Raw genomic sequence first — 18,618 nt, forward strand, 5'->3', positions numbered from 1 at the left:
TTAACCGCGCTTGTTTGCTAGTCTCGGCTGCCAGGAATGAAAGCCACGTCCTTGGAGCGCACCCTAGTGAAAGCAGTGCTGATGCCTTTTTTCTGGTTTAAAACCCTGAACGTGTCAATCCCTTACGGTGTTTTGCTGCTTCCACAGAAGGGCCTCAATTCATTTATTTTCCTTTTTGTACTGATGCAATGCTACTGCTGTTATTGAAAAGGTTCTTTTTTTTCCCTCCTCTGGGCAGGGCCACCTCCCACTAGCCCAAGTTGCTCAAAGCCCCATCCAGCCTGGCCTTGAATGCTTCCAGGGAGGGGGCATCCACAGCCTCTGGGCAACCTGATTGATTCTGATTGGGAAACATAGTTAGCTGTTCCTTTGTGATTCCTGGAACTTCATTTGACTGTCCAACTGTGATGTGCACCTGTATCCTTATATCTAATCTCTAGACTAACTTAATTACAGAATTACTCATACCTACAAATGACTCTCCACTGCTTGAATGAATATCAGGAGGAAAAAAACCCACTGGCCTTCTCAGATGATCCTGTGCCACTAAGGGACTCCCTGCAACTCCTGCCTGTTCCCAAGCCCTGCCCCAGTTTTGTCTGGCTGCTTAGTCCTGCAGGGCCCATGCAGACACCCCCAGGATAACACATGCACTTCAGCATAAAACAGCTCCGACCAAGACATGGCACTTATATGGCGCTGCTCATGGTTCCCAGCCCAAGCTGGGGTCAACCAGTGCTTAACCATCTCCAAGCCGGTAGTGGTCCTGCTATAACCAGCTCATCTCTGGTTTTGTAATGCATGTGAAGAACCACGCTTGAACTAAATCAGCAGCTGGAAGCTCCCACACTACAATCGACTGATGGTACACATCACTCAATTGTAACTATTCTGCTCAAGATCATAGGAGAACATGTCCACACCTACTGCTGAGTTCAAAAAAGCAGACTTCTTTCATGTGGCTGTTACCCTTGTCAAGGAGGGCACGTCCCCTGTTTCTAATCAGACAGCATGCAGACAGCCCAGTCAACAGTACAAAGGAAAACAAAAAGTACATTTCATCAAGCAAGATTTTGCTCAGGAGGGAGCAATCAGGTAACAACCACAGGGCCTGGCCCCAGCCAGCTTTCCCCTCATGAAAGAAGTGTCAGTTACACGCTGGCAGAGAGTGCTGACTAAATGGGTGTCTCCTCTTAACCTTTCCCTCTTATGTCACAGTCTGCTTGGGCTGTGGAACCAACTGAAAACAAACACAGCTAGACCCTGCTCTGGTCAGGAAAGGGCTTACATACCTTTTATATTCCTTCCCATTGCTGTGGAACTCAAGGAAAGCAATCTCATATGCAGCACTACGTGAATAGAAAAGCTCTGGTTTTAAGTACAGGGACATATGATGAGTCACACTGTCCTTCAGACACAGTATGCAGTCATACATGTTTTTCCAATCAATAAATGTAATACATTTAAGCTTTTCCTACACCTTGTCTTTAGTAACATGGGAGGGAGAGGAAGAACAACAGCAACACTTAAGCAAAACCAAAGTATTTTATTTCTGTCAACTTAGTATTTCACTTCTAAAAAGTCCTACAGAATCACTTCAGAGAATTGCATTTCCTGGAGAATGTTTCCCATTTGTTACTATGACTACTCAAAATACAATAAAAAACCCCAAACCATTTGAAAGTTGTTTTAACCCAAAGCTCTTGAAGTTAACAGTGTTAATTTAACCTCTGCTGTAACTGAACACCCGTCACAAGCAACAAGAAGTTGTAGGTACTTTCCAAATCGTTAGTAACGTTAGATAAAATATCATGCAACAGCACAGCACTGCAGAGTATCTCAATGGGTTGCATCTGAGAATGAGGACGGTGCTTGTAAATAAAAGCCTATAAATAAACCACCGTTAGCAAAATAAGTAAATGGTTACATTATGTCAAGCACTGGAATTAAATAATATTTAGTAGACTGATATGTCATATGAAAATAACTCTTTAGAAAAGCTAGAGTAGGTATATTCACTGAATACTTCTGTACTAAGGCATTCATACTATGAATGGAACTGTTCTTAGCATGAATCTTTTCTTTGGTACAATGCACATAAAATGAATCAAAGTTGGCCACGGTACATGAAGCAAGTGTGCATCAAGGCAGACACAAAGTCCATAGACAATGACAACAATGTTGCACCATGTGCATGCCACTCAAACTTATAAACTCTCTCATAGCCTGCAGCAACCAAGAGAGACCGTCCAATTCCTTTAGTAAGAAACTGCAACTCCTTGACCTCCAAAACCATACTGTGCACCACAGCTTCCCCAAAAGAAATGATCATTCTTCCACCATTGGTACTATGTAAAGCTGGAACTGAAAAACAAAGGCAAGCATATGAATTGTTACGTATTCTGAAGAAATAAAACTAAACCAGAGAGAAAACAAACAAACAAAAAAAGAAGTCTAGGAATAGGAAATCAGTAGCATTAACTTGAAATGCAATAAAATTTGTCAAAAACCAGAAGCAAGCTTCTAGCATACATCCCAAAATTTCACAGCTGTCTTGTTGGTATTTGTGAAAGTACATGCAACTACAAAGCTTCTGAGGGCTTTCAGGCTTTCATACTCTAGGGGTTATAGAATCATAGAATCATAGAATTACCCAGGTTGGAAAAGACCTTGAAGATCATCAAGTCCAACCGCAGCCTAACCATAGTACCCCAACTCTAACAACCCTCTGCTAAATCATATCCCTGAGCACCACATCCAAACGGCTCTTAAACACATCCAGGGATGGCGATTCAACCACCTCCCTGGGGAGCCTACTCCAGTACCTAACTACCCTTTCTATAAAGAAGTGTTTCCTAATATCCAACCTAAACTTGCCCTGGTGCAACTTGAGGCCATTTCCCCTCATCCTGTCACTTGTCAACAGTGAGAAGAGACCTGCCCCACTCTCACTGTGCACAAGTGCACTGTGCACAAGTTATGTTATGCATAACTTGTGTACAAATATCTGCTTTTAAGTGCCATGAGATATTAATCAACAAAATCACTTCCACATATAAAAACTGTAACCTATCAGGAAAGGTAAATAATAAACTGATGACACCTGTTGTTTACATTATTTAATCTACTGTCTATAAATGAAGAGGCTGAGCACGTCAATCTGGAGACCGCTTCTGAACACACCTCTAAAATTGCAGAATTTATTCAAGCTTTTATTTTGGTGTGGAGAGGGAAAGAACATCAAGAGAAGCATCAGGTTACACTCCGCAGACAGTGTGATTTTAGAGCCAATTTTATTCATCGCTTCTCAAACAAGTCAGTAACAGGAAGACGAATCAAGTATTATGGGACAGCAGCAGACAGGTCGCTTCACAAAGCTAATGCAACCTACATTCAAAATCTGCTGCAGTCAATACTATTTCTGGGATTCCCTGGTTGAATTTATCTCCCTCTCTAACTTCTCCCTCTTGCTCTGTGAACATTCACAGCTTCTTCATTTCTGATGTCACAACACAGCAGTTCAAGTCGAAAACCTTGGTCCCTTCATGATGGGGAGGGGGGAAGAAAAAAGAATGCTCATAGTATATACAGCAATTACTCTAAATGTTAACTTTAGAGCCAGAGATCCAAGCATGATAGAATTTCAAGCACACAACAGAACAGGAACACATTTGCACCTTCTTTAAAAGATGACTAGACTTTATGTTAGAAAAGAGAAAGAATTTTCTACTGCTGCCACTGATGCCTAACAAAAGCACTTACTTTTTGCGGTCCTTGTCCCTCCTCAAGCTAACAGGAGTAGAGACCGCTGGCTTTGTTTGGAGTAATTCAGCATTAGCTTTCTTCATGTTGAACAGAGCTATTTCCTCCTCTAGAGCTTTTCTCTTCTTCTCTAATTTCAGTTTCTCTTCTTGATGCATTAGCATGAGATGTTCAAACTTAGCCTGTATCTGTTGAAAGCATAGAAAATGCATTTCCAACTGGTAACACAAGGTGGTGATATCACAACACAAAAACTCTGCAATTAAACAGTAAAACCACCTCAGCTAATGTTAAAACTACAAAATAATAATAATAATAATAATAATAATAAATAAAAATTGCGGTTCTTTCCCAAAAAATCAGCAATCCAGGGGAATATATCAGATTTATATTGTACTCTCCCCATGGATGCCAGGCTACCACACACAAAGAGAGGGTGGAAATGATGGAAGGCACTACATGAGTATTAATCTACTGCAGGATGTACCTTTCTTAGATCAAAAGCAAAGATTCCTTTAGAGAGGAAACAAAAATATTAAATCAGAATATGTCAAGCAGAATCCACTTTCTTAAAACCAGGCAGGCAAGAAATCATGCAAACTTTTGTTACACAGGGCATGTGTTTTACTATGTTTATTAATTACATGTATGTATATATATATATATTATATTATATATATATACACACAATTAGGTTGGGGAATTCCTTGTTACCTGCCAGAAGTTAGTTGCATTTCTGCAACAAAAAAATCTTTGTTTGTTTGTTTGTTTTTAATGTATTAAAGGATTCTACCTGTAGAATGTATTTGATCTGTTTAAACGCTTGTGTAATTGTGCATGGTAACCAAGGAGTACTGCGTGCCTCCCTTCCTCACCTCCTACCTACCCCTGTTTTGGTGTCCTTCTGCCCAGCTGGATCAAGATGCTCATCTGGCTGAAAATTATAACCCTACTAAAATACCTTTGGATTTCAACTATGTCATTTCTCTGATCCAACCAATATAACATTAAACATTTAGAATCTACATGCACAGCTTCAGACTCAAGTGAACTGAAGTACCTGCTGAGGCACAAAGCTTGTCCCCCTGAATTATGTCAGTATAGAACCACAGAATCCTTAGAGTTAGAAAGACCTTTAAAGGTCATCTGTTCCAACTCCCCTGCAGTGAACAGGGACATGCACAGCTTGATCAGGTTGCCCAGGGCCTGATCCAGCCTTGCCTTGGAAGTGTCCAGGGACAAGGCATCCACCACATCTCTGGACAACCTGTTCCTGAATACAGAAGTGGTATAACTCAATCTGAGTGCAGCTGTATAGGTACAAAAGTCAGAGAGATTTATTTCCATCTTGCACAAAGAAAGAACAAAAATAATACTATAAATGTATCGGTATGCCTACCCTATACAATAGAGTTGTCAGGCTTTATAGATGTGTGTGTACGGATGTATACTATTCATCATTTATTTCATTACTACAGTTAATCCAATGCATTGCAATAAAAAACAATTCAGGATAGAAAACATAAGGTCTTAATGCAACTGTGCCGCTCCAGAGCAGTAATGTTGCACATTGTAAGTACAAATTTCCTCTAAATGAAGGACACAAAAGCCATCTTGAGTACAACAGAAACTCCTGTTTTTCTTTTAATACCATATACACATACTTCTAGGAGAACGAGCAGCAAGAGAGTATATGGTAAATGTTCTTTGCAAGTGACTGCATTATCGTTTTCTCACATCAGGAACTGGGAAAATTGATATCCATAATTCAATTGCAATATGCAGAGCTCACAGAAACTGCATGCTGTACAGCACAGAAAGAAAAACATCGAAGGGTCGAAAGACAATGTGTAAAACCTAGCTGTGCCTATTTGGAACACAAACAAGTATTATTCCAATTGGATAACCTCATACCGAGAAGGATTGAACCTGATTCTCTCCACCACCAGTACAGGGGACTACACAGGTTTAGAAAATACAGTATATTAAGTCCCCTTCATACTTAAAACGTGCATCTGAACATACTCTATGAACCTACTATTATTGTAATATAAGACTGAACTCCTTCTTCAATCTACAAGTGAGAAGAACTCATGGGACATGGCAGGAAGGGATCTCTGACAACAGTATTTTTCTGTTTAAAATCTTACCACGAAACTCAATTCTACTGTAATGGACAAAAAATAATAACTGTAATTGCATGATTCATTAGTGACTAGGCCATGGTTAACAGTCATAAATTGCTGTAATGTGACTTTTAGAGGCCCCAACAGACAGACTGCTCTTCCAGCAAACTATGCCTGGAAAGCACCTGCTGTGCCAATATGACAAACACATGACCATTATATTCATCACCATATTCCTTCTTACTCTCTTGTCCCAGCTATCAACTAAACCCTGTGCACCATAACCTCTCTCATTCCATAAAAGTTTGCCATTTGTTTCTGAGTGTCTAATCAATCTTCTAAGCTAATCTTTGCAGTCAATCTGCTTCTGATTTTAAGCATTACTGCCACCTATTAGAAAATAGTTGTGATTTTGCTAAGAACAGTTTCATATCTCAGCACATAAACTCAAGATAGACCAGCATGCTTACTCGTTGCTCTGCTTCTTTCAGTACAGCTTCTTTCTCCTTCACTCTCTGCACAAACTTCTGCCTCATCTCCTCCTCTCTTCGTTGCAGCTCAAGGTAAAACTCGCGCCTCTTTGTCTCATAGGCTTCCTGTAGACTGAAGTTTAAAAACATAAGCAGGTCTCCAGCATAGTGTTCATTTCAACATGGAAAACTAACAGTCTGGAACGTTATTTAAACAAAGCAAAAACATCTGAAATATTAAGTTTCATAGCTCTCCAGGCATTAATTCATAGACTTCAGTAGAAACAGGTTTCTGAGCTTTCTTAGTTTTTAAGTATTGCAAAGTATTTTAAGTATTTAATTATTTAAGTTTTAAGTTTTTAAGTATTACATTGCAAAAACATAAAATATCAAAGTTAACAGTACTTTACTTTTCAAAGTAAATAAAGCACTTGAGAAATCTCACATTCTAGAACACCAGAGTGGTAACTTTCAAGTAAAATTTATTCACACTGGAGGCAGAAGTTGTTTATTAATCATGACGCTGAAACTGCAAAAAAAAATTCCCCCAGAACTTCCACATCGTGAAACCTCAGCCTTAACGCAGGGCATTACAAACACAATGCACCTGGACACAATCACTGATTGCTCACTCGGTATGTTACTTACTCCTCTATCTGCATGTCAGACATTTCCTCCAGAAGGATACTGTGAGAAACAACACTGAAAGCTTTGCAGAAATCCAGAAAGATGGCATGAACAGGTTCCCCTTGGTCAACTGAATGGGTAACCTTGTCATAAAAGGACATTAAGTTTGTTAAACAGGACTTCACCCTGCAAGCCCATGTTGGCTGTGACCCATGACTGTGTTGGCTTTCAGATGTTTATCAATCGCTCCCACAGTAATACTCCCCATGATATCGCCAAGCACTGAAATGAGATGGACAGGTCTGTAGTTACCAGGGTCTTTTCGCCCTTCTTGGAAACTGGAATAATGTTAGTCAGTTTCCAGTCAGTTAGGATCTCTGCAGATTCCCAAGGCCATCAGAAAATAACTGAGGCAGATCCCATGATGACATCCACGAGCACTTATTCCATGCCTTTCCTTCCATTTTTTCCAAACTTACTCTAATAGACATTCCAATATGCGAGACAATATTCTTTCCAATGAAAAACAGGTACTCAAAATTAAGAAATTTCCTCTGTATCCAAGCATATCATAGCAAATTAAAATATGCTGATAATCCATACAAATACTACCATGTAGTTGATACTTTCAGGGTATTATACACTACCACTTTCTGCCAGCAGAGTTCTGCTTGGGAAGAAAATAATACAGCCAGTGCAGACACGTATCACTTCCTATCCCAAAGAGCACAGTAACTTCAAAAAGCATACCTGTTTAGTGCTACAAATTCTTCCAACAAAACTTTTACAACTCCTCTAAATCACACGATTCCACACGGAGGATCAGAGCTGCGATTATGGTTATTACAAAACCAAAAGGATCTCTCCAGTATCTTGTAGGGGTAAAGGACATGCAGAAACATCAGAACAACTCCCGCTTTATTCTGGGGCTGTTCTTGTATGCCACTAAGCACTTCCATATAACTGACTAGTCAGACTCTCAGGTATCACCAGTTGCTATTACTTTGCTAGTTGTCTTTCACGTCCTTCGCTCTGATGTAAAGTACATCTATTTATTTATTTATTACATTAACAACATATATAAAATACCCAAAATTGCTTTTTATTCTTTACCGCTTTCTATTATTTATTTAAAATTAAATGGATTATACACACACTTCTGTACTTGTGTTTGAAGTCCTACCCTCAGTTTTCAACATTTTTTATTGAAAGGGTTTATTAATGGAAAGATTTATGAAACAGGACATCTCAAAACTCAATTATTTAGAGCAAAAAGGAAGCTGAAATCTCTTTCTTCTGTATTTAAATTGAAGATGACTGGACAGTTTCCCAATCCTACCTACTTACTTTTATTCCAAATATAACCTTAGGAGACAGAGTAATCATCTTGAAATTGCACATGCAGACTTAAAGCTCTGTAAGATCACAAAGTCAAAAAGCTCTTCTTCTATCCAACAATATTTGAGTGATACTTTGCAACTAAATGAGTTCAGCAGAACAACATTTTGCTTTGGTCTTTTTTTCTTTTTTTTAGTTATTTCAACGTAGGTCCTAATACTGTATCTGACACTTGAAATACAGACATGGTTTTCATACAGGTATATTAATTCACACTACCTTTGAGTTCAGACAGCACATGCAATAACAATAAAGCTACAGCACAGGTTGTTCAAGAGTTAGCAGCCTCGCTGTACATCAGTTTTGCTAGCAAGCAGTCTGCCTTTGGGGTGTAATAAAGCAAAAAAGCACTAAAGCACTAAAAAGACTAAACCAAAATGCTGCAGTTGCAGCTTTATTTCAGTATGTGGACATCTTCAGACTCAGACTAAGCTAGTTTACCAGATAAATCAGTGAAGGAGGAACCCTTATATCAGTAACAGATTAACCTTGCAGACACTGGATTTACCTTGTAATCATAGAATCATAGAATTACCCAGGTTGGAAAAGACGTTGAAGATCATCAAGTCCAACCACAGCCTAACCAGTAGCCATGTAATCAAGTTACATGTTGTAAAAATATGAAATATATATATATATGTGTGTGTGTGTGTATTATGTATATACATATATATATAATTTTTCATATATATATATATACACTTATATATATATATAAATCATGCATTCTCTCATTCTTTTTGGTTGGACCTCAATAATTTTATACCTCGTACTCTGTAAAGAAAGCATATGCTTTACTAACCCGTTACATGGCTTCTAACGGCACTATCACCTACCTTTCTACAGGAGTTTTCTTGTTTGCATAACGCTTAGAACATGGAAGTCCAAAAATAGAGATGCAAATCAGGCACATTCTGTTCATAAACTAAGACTCGAATTGAAGTGAAATTCGTTGCTCGGTGGAACACAACTGTTGGATATTTTGTGGACTTTGGCTAAGAAAGGCACTCAAGCTGTTTTGCAGTTTGGACATTTAAAATTTAAAACAATTTTCAAGTCTGAAAAACATTCCTGGAATGTTCTATATAACATTCCAACATCAGAGAAAGCGTATCATAAAAAAGAAAGCTAACTAATAGCAGGTATCAATAGCACAGTCCCTTGACTCAGTTGACTACCTATGCAGGTATGAAACAACAATTAGGATGTGGCAGATCTAAATTATTACAATTTTCCCAACAAAAGCATGAAAAAAACATGTATTTTGGCTGGAGTTCAGTCTTCCCATACAGAGGTTAAAATATTTAGCTCAAATACAAGGATCAACACTTGGTCAGATGAACTCCCAATTCCAAGGGACTTTTTGAGGAAGTCTAATGGTCTTTTAGATACGTTGTTTTCCTTCCTTAGAAAAGACAATTTGAATCACATCAGTGCTACAAATATCAGTGCTGTAAGATTTTCTAAATTTCTCATAAAACAATCCAACTCGGATTATCAAATTTAGCATGTAGGCAGCTACATCACAAGCATAAAATGTGACTTTTCAACACGAATTTAGGTCACTATTTATATAAGACATGAAATTCTAATGCTTGGTCATATGCTGCTATTTGTACTACTTGTAGACTAAAACTAAAGGTCTTACAATCCCTGAGTATGTAACTGTAAACATACTGAAGGACAAATAGGATCATCATCCTACACTTTCACTTAGAATAAAAGGATAGCCCCTATGGATGAGGTTACTAATTATGTCACATAGAGATCTGCTATATTCTCTTCCCTTTTTATGGTATCATAAAATGTCTCTCACAAATGACCAAATGCCTTCCCTTTCAGACCTGTGTCTTTCACCACACAACTAAGGGACAATCACACATCCTAGATCTGGTTCCACTTGTTTCTTCCTTTCTCTGTAGATCTGGGAAGAAGTTTATGTTGTTGGATTTGCATACAATACCTATTCTTATCCTTCCAAAATAATTACATTTCCAACAGAAGTGATTTGCCAAAATTAATTCTTAAAGAGTAGTGTCTTGCCCCAGCACTCTCAATAAGCTGACATCTAGTGACCCATGCATAAAAATTACACACCAGAGGGAAGTAATCTTTCCTATAACTTCATTAAATCAGCCTCTAGCATGTAAAATACTATGCCATTCTGATGCCAAAGCAGACAACCCTGCTACTTTACTTTGTTAACAAAGTGTTAATTGTTGAAGGGTTCTGCAAGGATATCTCTTGTATTTGTGGAAAAAAATATAGTTCTGTGGACATTATTTTTTTTAATTTCAGAATTCTTAGTTTGAAATGGCTGTACACTGCAAAATTCAAGGTCAGGAAAGCAAAAGGCACTGCAGCCAATATCCCCATGGACAAATCTTTACACTCTTCTTTGACAAAGAAAATAAGATATCAGCTGTTAGTGTGTGTTCCCAAACCCAATGAAAAGTCTGTGGTCAATTACACTGGGCTTGCAATCTCATTCACCTTTGGTCTCTATGTATGAAAAGCGTTTATTCCTTTCTTTTTAAGTCAAGAGAAATGTCATGGTGATTCATGGTCAACTAAATGAACTGCTCTTTAAACGTGCCTTGACAACAAGATTTCACAAAGAAGTGCCCATGACCAGCACCCTCCTTGACTACATTCTTCTTATTAAATGATCACTTTGAACAATACATAAATAAGACCTAGTGAAAGTGTAAGAGATGTTGCTTCAACACTGTGAGTTACAGTACCTGCAACTGCTTTAGAACTTCTGCACAAAGTAAAAGTGAAAGCAAAGCATTTAAGCCGCTAAAAGCCATCTGAAGGGAAGCTGTTTTTACCAGAACGTTTAAATACGTTCGAGATTGCTAGATTTCTTGTTAAAAATCCAACTGGTTTGAAGTATTAGAAATGGTTTTTAATGCAAATCCATACTTTATTTTCATGCCTGGTTTAGGTTGGTATTTTCCAAAGTGACTATGCATTAATAGTACTTTGCTAAATCGTTAAGACATTGAAGATTCCCAAAGCATCAGCTTCTCCCCATCAGGATGATAACAATTTGCATGTTTACAAAATACAGCTCTACATAAGAAATGACCAAAGGAAGTTGGAAGAAAGGGAGGAAGGAACTGGAAATAACAGATTAAACAAACTGGATATAGAAATTCGAAATACTTCCTACAGAAAACAGCTTTACTACATGGAATGGCTGAGTGTCTCTAACCCTTCGCTTTTACTCTCTTCAGGAGGGAGTGCAAGTAGTAACTTCCTACAGTACAGTAAGAGATATCTTGACCCAAAAAGGCTAGATGTTTGTTATTACAGCAGATAATGCAGGAAGTCAACAGTGCAAACAGTGATTTTGTAACAGTTTTTCCTTCATCTCCTCTTGAATTTTAAGCGCAGACCTTATCAGAGAAAAAGTAAAACAGCATTATTTCTGTAATGCTAACATTCCAAAAGCCATACAGTGTATGCACCAGTGAAAAAAATGGGTATTCTCCACAATGAAAATTAAAATTCCCAGTTTTTTTTATCAAAAGGATGCATTTCAGAAATAGAGCTTGTATGCCTGTAAAAGCAACGCTCACATAAGCTGATACACTGCTCCATGAAGATAAATGAACAAACAGGTGTGTACCTACACTGATTTAGAAAAAAATTATAATACATAAACATTCTCTCTTGTAAGAACCATTCTAACTATGAACCTCGTTTGGTATTGTACTGAGTCAAATATGGAATCTTACCTTACTGGCTTGTTCTCAGGGTTAATGTCTCTGAAGCCCATCTCCTGCAGTCTGCAGCGTCTGTACAGCTCATAATGGCATGCGTGAGTCTGCTCTATTAAATCTTCCATATTCGTGCAAATAAGCATCTCACGAAGCTTCACAAAGTCACAGTGGTTCTCATTTTCCACTAATCAGTTAAAAGTGGGGTCATTATACACAAGTACAGAAATTGGCAAAACATTTTAAATAGCATTGAGATCTTTGTTAACTAACTGTGCTTCCAGGAAAAGGGATCTGTATTTATTAAACCTCCTGCACTTTCTTGTGATTTCTAATACACACAGTGAAGCACTAACCGTATGTACCACTGAACGTGTTCCAGTATGTCCTGATTTCACATCTGAATTGAACAACTCTTAATTTATCTTTTTTTCTTCTGACAATCAGGACATCTTACAATCTGGTAGTGCTAGAGGCACTGCCATAATATCAACCAACCCAAATATTACATACAGCATCTCAAGGCTTGATTCCAGGAAAGCATCAGTGTTGGAACTACCAGTTACTGCAGACTTCAAATATGAATTTCTAAATTCTCTAAGCTGCTTATACAAAATACAATCAACATGACAGTAGTGGTTAATACCAGCTCATACGAATATCAGTGAACCTTACAATTAAAAAAGACCACAAAAGCATGCAGGTCACCCCAAAAGTAATGCCTTCTATTTACTTCCATGGAAACGACAACAAATACAAGGAGCACAATAACACTATATAGCCCATTCTCAGCTACAAAACACTCTCTTTCAACACAGTCACCACCAGTAGTTAAGCACTTTCACCAGCTATGAAGAAGACCCTACATGCCATGCTTGTAAAAATCTATATCAGCAGAGGTGACCCACTGCTTCACTCCTGCTGTAATGGCAGCTGCCAAGAAAATGTTTCCCATGTAGTCCATCTTTCATCAGCACGAACAGATGGAAGTCAGAAGGTGCCAAACCTGGACTATATGGTGGGTATAATTATCCTTTTCTCTAGAAGTTCAAGCCTTCACCTTAGTCAGCAATTGCAATGTAGCTGTCAGTTGATGGTTTGCCAAGGTTCCAGGAAATCTAGAAGCAACACCCAATTCCCATTGAAATGTCTGTCTTGAACCTTCTCTTCGAGATTCATGTCACCACTCTATAGGCTGCTGTTTTGATTCTGGCTCATAGCAGTGACACCACATCTCATAAGAAGTAATGATCTGACCCAGGAAAACTGTCACCTTAAGCCCAGTATTGGTTCAGTGGGTCCTTACAAACTTGCATACAGAGTTCTTTCTGTTTCTGTGTGAGCATTCCACCTGGTCCACCTGGCGCATACTTTGTGATATTCCAACATTGCCACCATCATTTGCAAAGCACTGAAGCTGAGATTCAGCTCCATACGCATTTCCCTGGTCATAATCTACCAATTTACATGGATGAGCTAATTGAAACACCCTGCAATTTGTGCAGAACTGCAGTGCATGGCCATTTGGAACATGACTTGTCTTTCACGTTGCTGCTGTTATTGCTGAAATGCAGCATTCACCACCTCACTGCTCACGCCCACTGTTTGGTATCCACCAGTGTTCAGTGAGTGCTGATGAATGTCATTTGTTCTGCATGCAAGAATTCAGTGACAGACTGCTGCTTCATATGTATTTCTGTGTCAGATGCCATTGTTTCAGACTGTCCCTTTGCTGCCATGTATTACATGGCAATAAAATGTAAATAAATACTGTTAGGAAGGTTCAGCCTCTACTGCCATCCCACCAACATTTCTCTCTTACATTGTGAGCCAACATAATAAAATATGACGCACTATTTTCAGAATGACCTGCATATTTTTATGCTCTTTTTTAATTACAAGACTCACTGATATTCCCAGGGTCTGTTATTAGCCACCACTGTTATACACTTGAGAATCAATTTACCTTGTACAATGCCCCAAGGGTACTGACGAGCTTTCACCATTCGGTTTCCAATTTTCACCTCTTCTGTACTTCCCACTACAGCAAAAGGTAAATACCCCTGTAAGAGTCACACAAACACAGCCTTATCTCTCAGCATTCTTATGTAAGAACTGAAAAGCAAGCTCTCCAAAAACAAAGGATAAAAAAGCCTACCACACAAGGAGCAAATATAGCTAGAATACTCAAAACACCCAAGTCTAGCTTCACAGGCTGAGCTTAAGCTGACAGGGTTGATCTGAAAGCACAACAGTGAAAAAACTTGGGAGTGCATCTGACTCTGTGATTCCTAAAGAAAATCTGTCCTAATATGGAAGGAAAGTAACAAAAAAAGAAAAAAAGGAAAAAAAATAGGAAAAAGCAAACAAAAAAGGTACTAACGTACTGCAGACATAAAAAAACAGAGAAAACTGGATAAATGAGTCACTTGAGTACCTTCTCTAACACTTGTAAGGCTGTGTTCACTATGGGAAAGAGCAAATCCGTTCATCTATGTTAGTGGATACATATTAAACATCCAGAAACAATGAAAAGTATTTATGAGCGAGATCCTCTTTCCAGAGCCAGAAAAGAAAGAGCCTCCCAAAGCAATCAGCGCCAACAGCAAAGGGACAGAGAAACCTGGGGTGTTGAGTGAGCCCAGAATCATGGGAGCTGTTTAAAGACAGAGAAAATAAATAACCAACTTGCAAAACATACAAACCCATAATCCTCAACACAGACACGGCAGAACAGGCATGAACCAGTGTTACAGTGATGTGTTAATACTGAAATATTGACATGACTGCCATTTACTTACATTCATGATGGCATTAATTTGAGAAGCGACTTCATCATCAGTTGGAAACTGGTATATCTGGACACCATTGCTAACTAATTCAGTAATGAGTTTCCTCTTGAATTGCTGCAGTTCTGTTTTAGAAATGCTGTCTGCTTTGCCTATAACTGGTATAATGTTCACCTATTAATGACAAATTACATGAAATCTGTAAGGCATCCATTTGAAACAACTAAATTAACAAATTTCATTGGTCATAAGCTCTTCAAAACTACCCTTGCAGTCTAAACGTTTCCATCAATATCTGATTAATTTCAACTATAACCAAAGAAAACTTCACAAATCATTATAACATCTTCACTGCCACCATCTGAAAACAGCAACACTTTATTTAATATAATTCCTCATAACTAACTCTGACAAAAGAATTAGGAAGGAGACCTCATACAGTGTATCACTCAAAAGAACAGCAATGCCCACTTATTACCAAAATGGCATGAAGTATTTATATCTCTGTTTAAAAAATGGAATTTTTGGTTGGGGGACATGTCAGGTATTCAAAGTTGGGAAGTTAAATGCACTAAGAAAAGGCTGCCAACAACTCAGCTTCCCTTTCGGTACAACAAGGTCCTCTTCATCTCATTACTGTCACCCATAGCTCTTACTCCATTAGCACAGCCATGAGCTTGACATGTATCTGCTGAAGGCAGAGGAACATCAACGATGAAGAATCTCACCTCCAAGTTGTTGCAGTAGTTACTCAGAATTCCAAATTCAATCCTACTGCTTTATGTTGACCTATCTACTAAAATAGTTATGACAGTAGCTCAGTACTCTTCAGAATAATTTGGCATCTACGACCTTCCTACCACTCCTCCAAAGAATTACTGTCCAAAATTCTGGTGGATCACTATAATTCTTCCAGATTTCAGAGAATTTGAGAGTTCTGCATGGTTTCTTGATTATAGACACAAAGAAAAAGGAACAAAAGCACACACACAACCCACTTTGTTTTGTTCCAACTATCCTGCCTGAAAGCAATTTCCACAGCATGAACTTTCAAGACTCCATTCAGTCATTTTTCTGAGACTGCAAAGACAGCAAAAGACTCCAAGAAAACACTGACCTGTGTCAGGAGGGCAGGAAAAAGTAATAGTAAGCACTAAGTCAAATAAACAACCTCCCTGGAAAGATATCTTAGCTACTCTAACAAGTGCTTGCAAAGCAGATACACGGAACACCTAACACATTTCAGAAATAGTTCAGGGAATTGAATTTTGTGCAGTCCCTCTAATTCTAAATAAAACAAATGGTGTTACAAATTTCAGAAAAAAAAAGAAGAAAACTAATATCTCAAATCAGTATCATTAAAACAAACTATTTTATTTCTTAAACTTGAAGTTTCTTACCCTCGCGCTTATTTCATCTTCTTGCCTCTAGGGCTCCTCCCTCCCCAGTTTCCTCATACCAACACTAAGCATGACTTCTAAAATTAACTAGTGATATTCCTTAACAGTGTAGCATATGCAGCCTGAACTTATATGTGGTTAATTCAAAATGCTACATACATTATTTTGATGACTGATTCTATAAACAACCTGACATAGCTAGTAGAAAACCAAAGCTTCGGCTAAATTAGCTGAGGTATACTGATCTAGATTTTCCACTGCATAGCTTTAAAAATGGATGGAAGGAAGAGAGTCCTCAGACTTTAATTAACCTTCACTCTGCCTTCTCGACATAAAAGGTTTTCAAGCCCTTCTAACTAGGAGAGATTGGTAACAAATAGCAGGGAAATATTGCTGTGGAGACAAGTAACAAAACAAAAGCAAGATCACTGCAAACTGGGTCTAGTTATCAATACTGATGTTAAATCATACCTGACATTAAATTTTTAAAGCAGTACTACCACGGCTTTAGATAAGCAACAGAAATAGTCTTTTTAATCTGTTAAACAAGACTTATTTCTGCTTGCAGCTCCTAATGTTTACTTGACTAGTATCTCAGTACTTTCATCCAAGAACAACACTAACTGAAAGCACACACCAAACTGTACTAACCGGAGACTTGAACTGTATTGAGTTGGACCACATCCAAATGTGCTCCAAGTCCCAGTGCTTCCATCTTTGCCTGCTGCTCACTTGGGCACCAGCTGACTCCTTTCAGTCTCTTCCCCAATCACAACTCCCACTGCACAAAGCTGAATTCCATTAGAAAGCCATAGGACATCAACACAGAATCACTGCAACCCCACACAAAAAGTCAACATCTGAAACTAAAGTAGCAGTCTTCATCGCCTCCCCTTGCACGCAGCAGCTCCTTTCCAGGCAGAACTAAAATCTGCACAGATCTACAAGGAGACAGATTATTTTTCTGCTTTATTAGTTTCCTAACCAGGCAAAAATATTTCGTTTTCAGTTTAAATCAGTCCCCTCATCCAGGAAACTGACTGAGGAAAACACTTAAGTATGCACAATGTGAAGGAGCAGCTGAAACTGCTACTTTTGAAACACAGTGCAGACTTACTGAAGTTTAACTTCAAAAAGTAGTTTAAAAAGTAGTTCAACTAAGACAACCACAGAAAAACCACTGGGATAAAGGTTACACTTCATCCATGCATGTAGTTTCGCTGTGTGCTAGCACCAAATTCAGCCCCTCTTGATCATCCTTCTGTCTGACATGCAAAGCTATCACTTTCTTCCCTCACACCAATGCCAATTTTCCAGCAGCCTCAAAACTTGACACTAAACTACAAACTACAAACTTTATTAGAAACATTACAGTACTCATGAATGGTATCCTATGCAATCACAATAAGATGTTAAGAGGTTGTTCCTCTGTGTTCTTCCTATTTGTGAATAAATAAGCGATGAACAGTGTACTTTTTGTTGAACTAAGTGGTTCTGAAGTTAAGAAACAAGCAAACAAAATACAATATCCTTAAACCAAACACACAGATTTGGAACAAAGAGTTGGTAGCAGACTTATAAGCTGCAAGATGAGTCAGAAAACAGAACAAGTCCTAAGAGCTGTTTCAAGGTCTTACCTTGCTATCTAGACTTTTCATGGTTAACAAATCTAGAGTCTTCAGGGAATGGCCTGTAGGTGAAATGATGTAGAGGCAAACGTGGATGCGAGTATCATGGTAGTTACATATAGAACGTTTAATTTTCAGTTCTTCTTGGAGATAGGCTTCAAATTGTGCATCTATGTAATCCACTATTGGCTGATAGCTGTAAGAAAGAAAATAGAATTAAACAACCAGACATTACCTACTCCCAAACAGGCTAAAAAATAAATTAATCTTGTACTGTTGCGTGCACTTTCATTTTACAAGCGAACAGGATGCTCACATAGCTGCATAATACAGCCAAAAATTAAATGTACTGATCCTACGTTCTGAGATGCTAGTCCAGAAATAACTGTGCATTTAAACAGATAAAATACTCTCTAGATACTATCAGTAGGGGAAAAAAAAGAGCTATGTAAATTTACTTTTGCTTATTAGTGATCTTCCCAAGAGATGTACAACTACAGAACACTCAGATTCAATAAAGACACACGAAACTTCTAGATACAAGAAAGAACGTGCAATTACCAGTACCAAGAAATAGGACTTCCAGTATCCTCTGAAGATGAAGTAGTGTACATGAGAGAGCTCTTAAACAATAAACAAAAATTGGAAAGGAGGAACGTGAGAGAAGAATGAAAATCTGATCTGCAATAT

General features: G+C 38.3%; 1 protein-coding gene across 3 annotated transcripts in view; it reads right to left on the minus strand.

Annotated features, from left to right (window-relative positions):
• Positions 1-1,525: 1,525 nt before the first annotated feature.
• SEPTIN10 (septin 10) overlaps positions 1,526-18,618 on the minus strand; it is a 61,907-nt gene continuing 44,814 nt past the window's right edge. For 2 of the 3 annotated variants that reach the window (XM_072340036.1, XM_072340026.1), the window contains exons 4-10: positions 17,938-18,124; positions 14,913-15,074; positions 14,078-14,174; positions 12,130-12,298; positions 6,359-6,491; positions 3,763-3,950; positions 1,526-2,364 (exon numbers count right to left, since the gene is read on the minus strand). In XM_072340036.1, the coding sequence (XP_072196137.1) occupies positions 2,349-2,364; positions 3,763-3,950; positions 6,359-6,491; positions 12,130-12,298; positions 14,078-14,174; positions 14,913-15,074; positions 17,938-18,124 (952 nt within the window). In that variant the 3' untranslated portion in view covers positions 1,526-2,348. Of the gene's footprint in view, positions 2,365-3,762; positions 3,951-6,358; positions 6,492-12,129; positions 12,299-14,077; positions 14,175-14,912; positions 15,075-17,937; positions 18,125-18,495; positions 18,552-18,618 lie in introns of all 3 variants that reach the window. The other variant, XM_072340044.1, reaches the window with a different exon arrangement.

This window comes from Excalfactoria chinensis, chromosome 1, assembly GCF_039878825.1.
Source record: "Excalfactoria chinensis isolate bCotChi1 chromosome 1, bCotChi1.hap2, whole genome shotgun sequence".
Lineage (NCBI taxonomy): Eukaryota > Metazoa > Chordata > Aves > Galliformes > Phasianidae > Excalfactoria > Excalfactoria chinensis.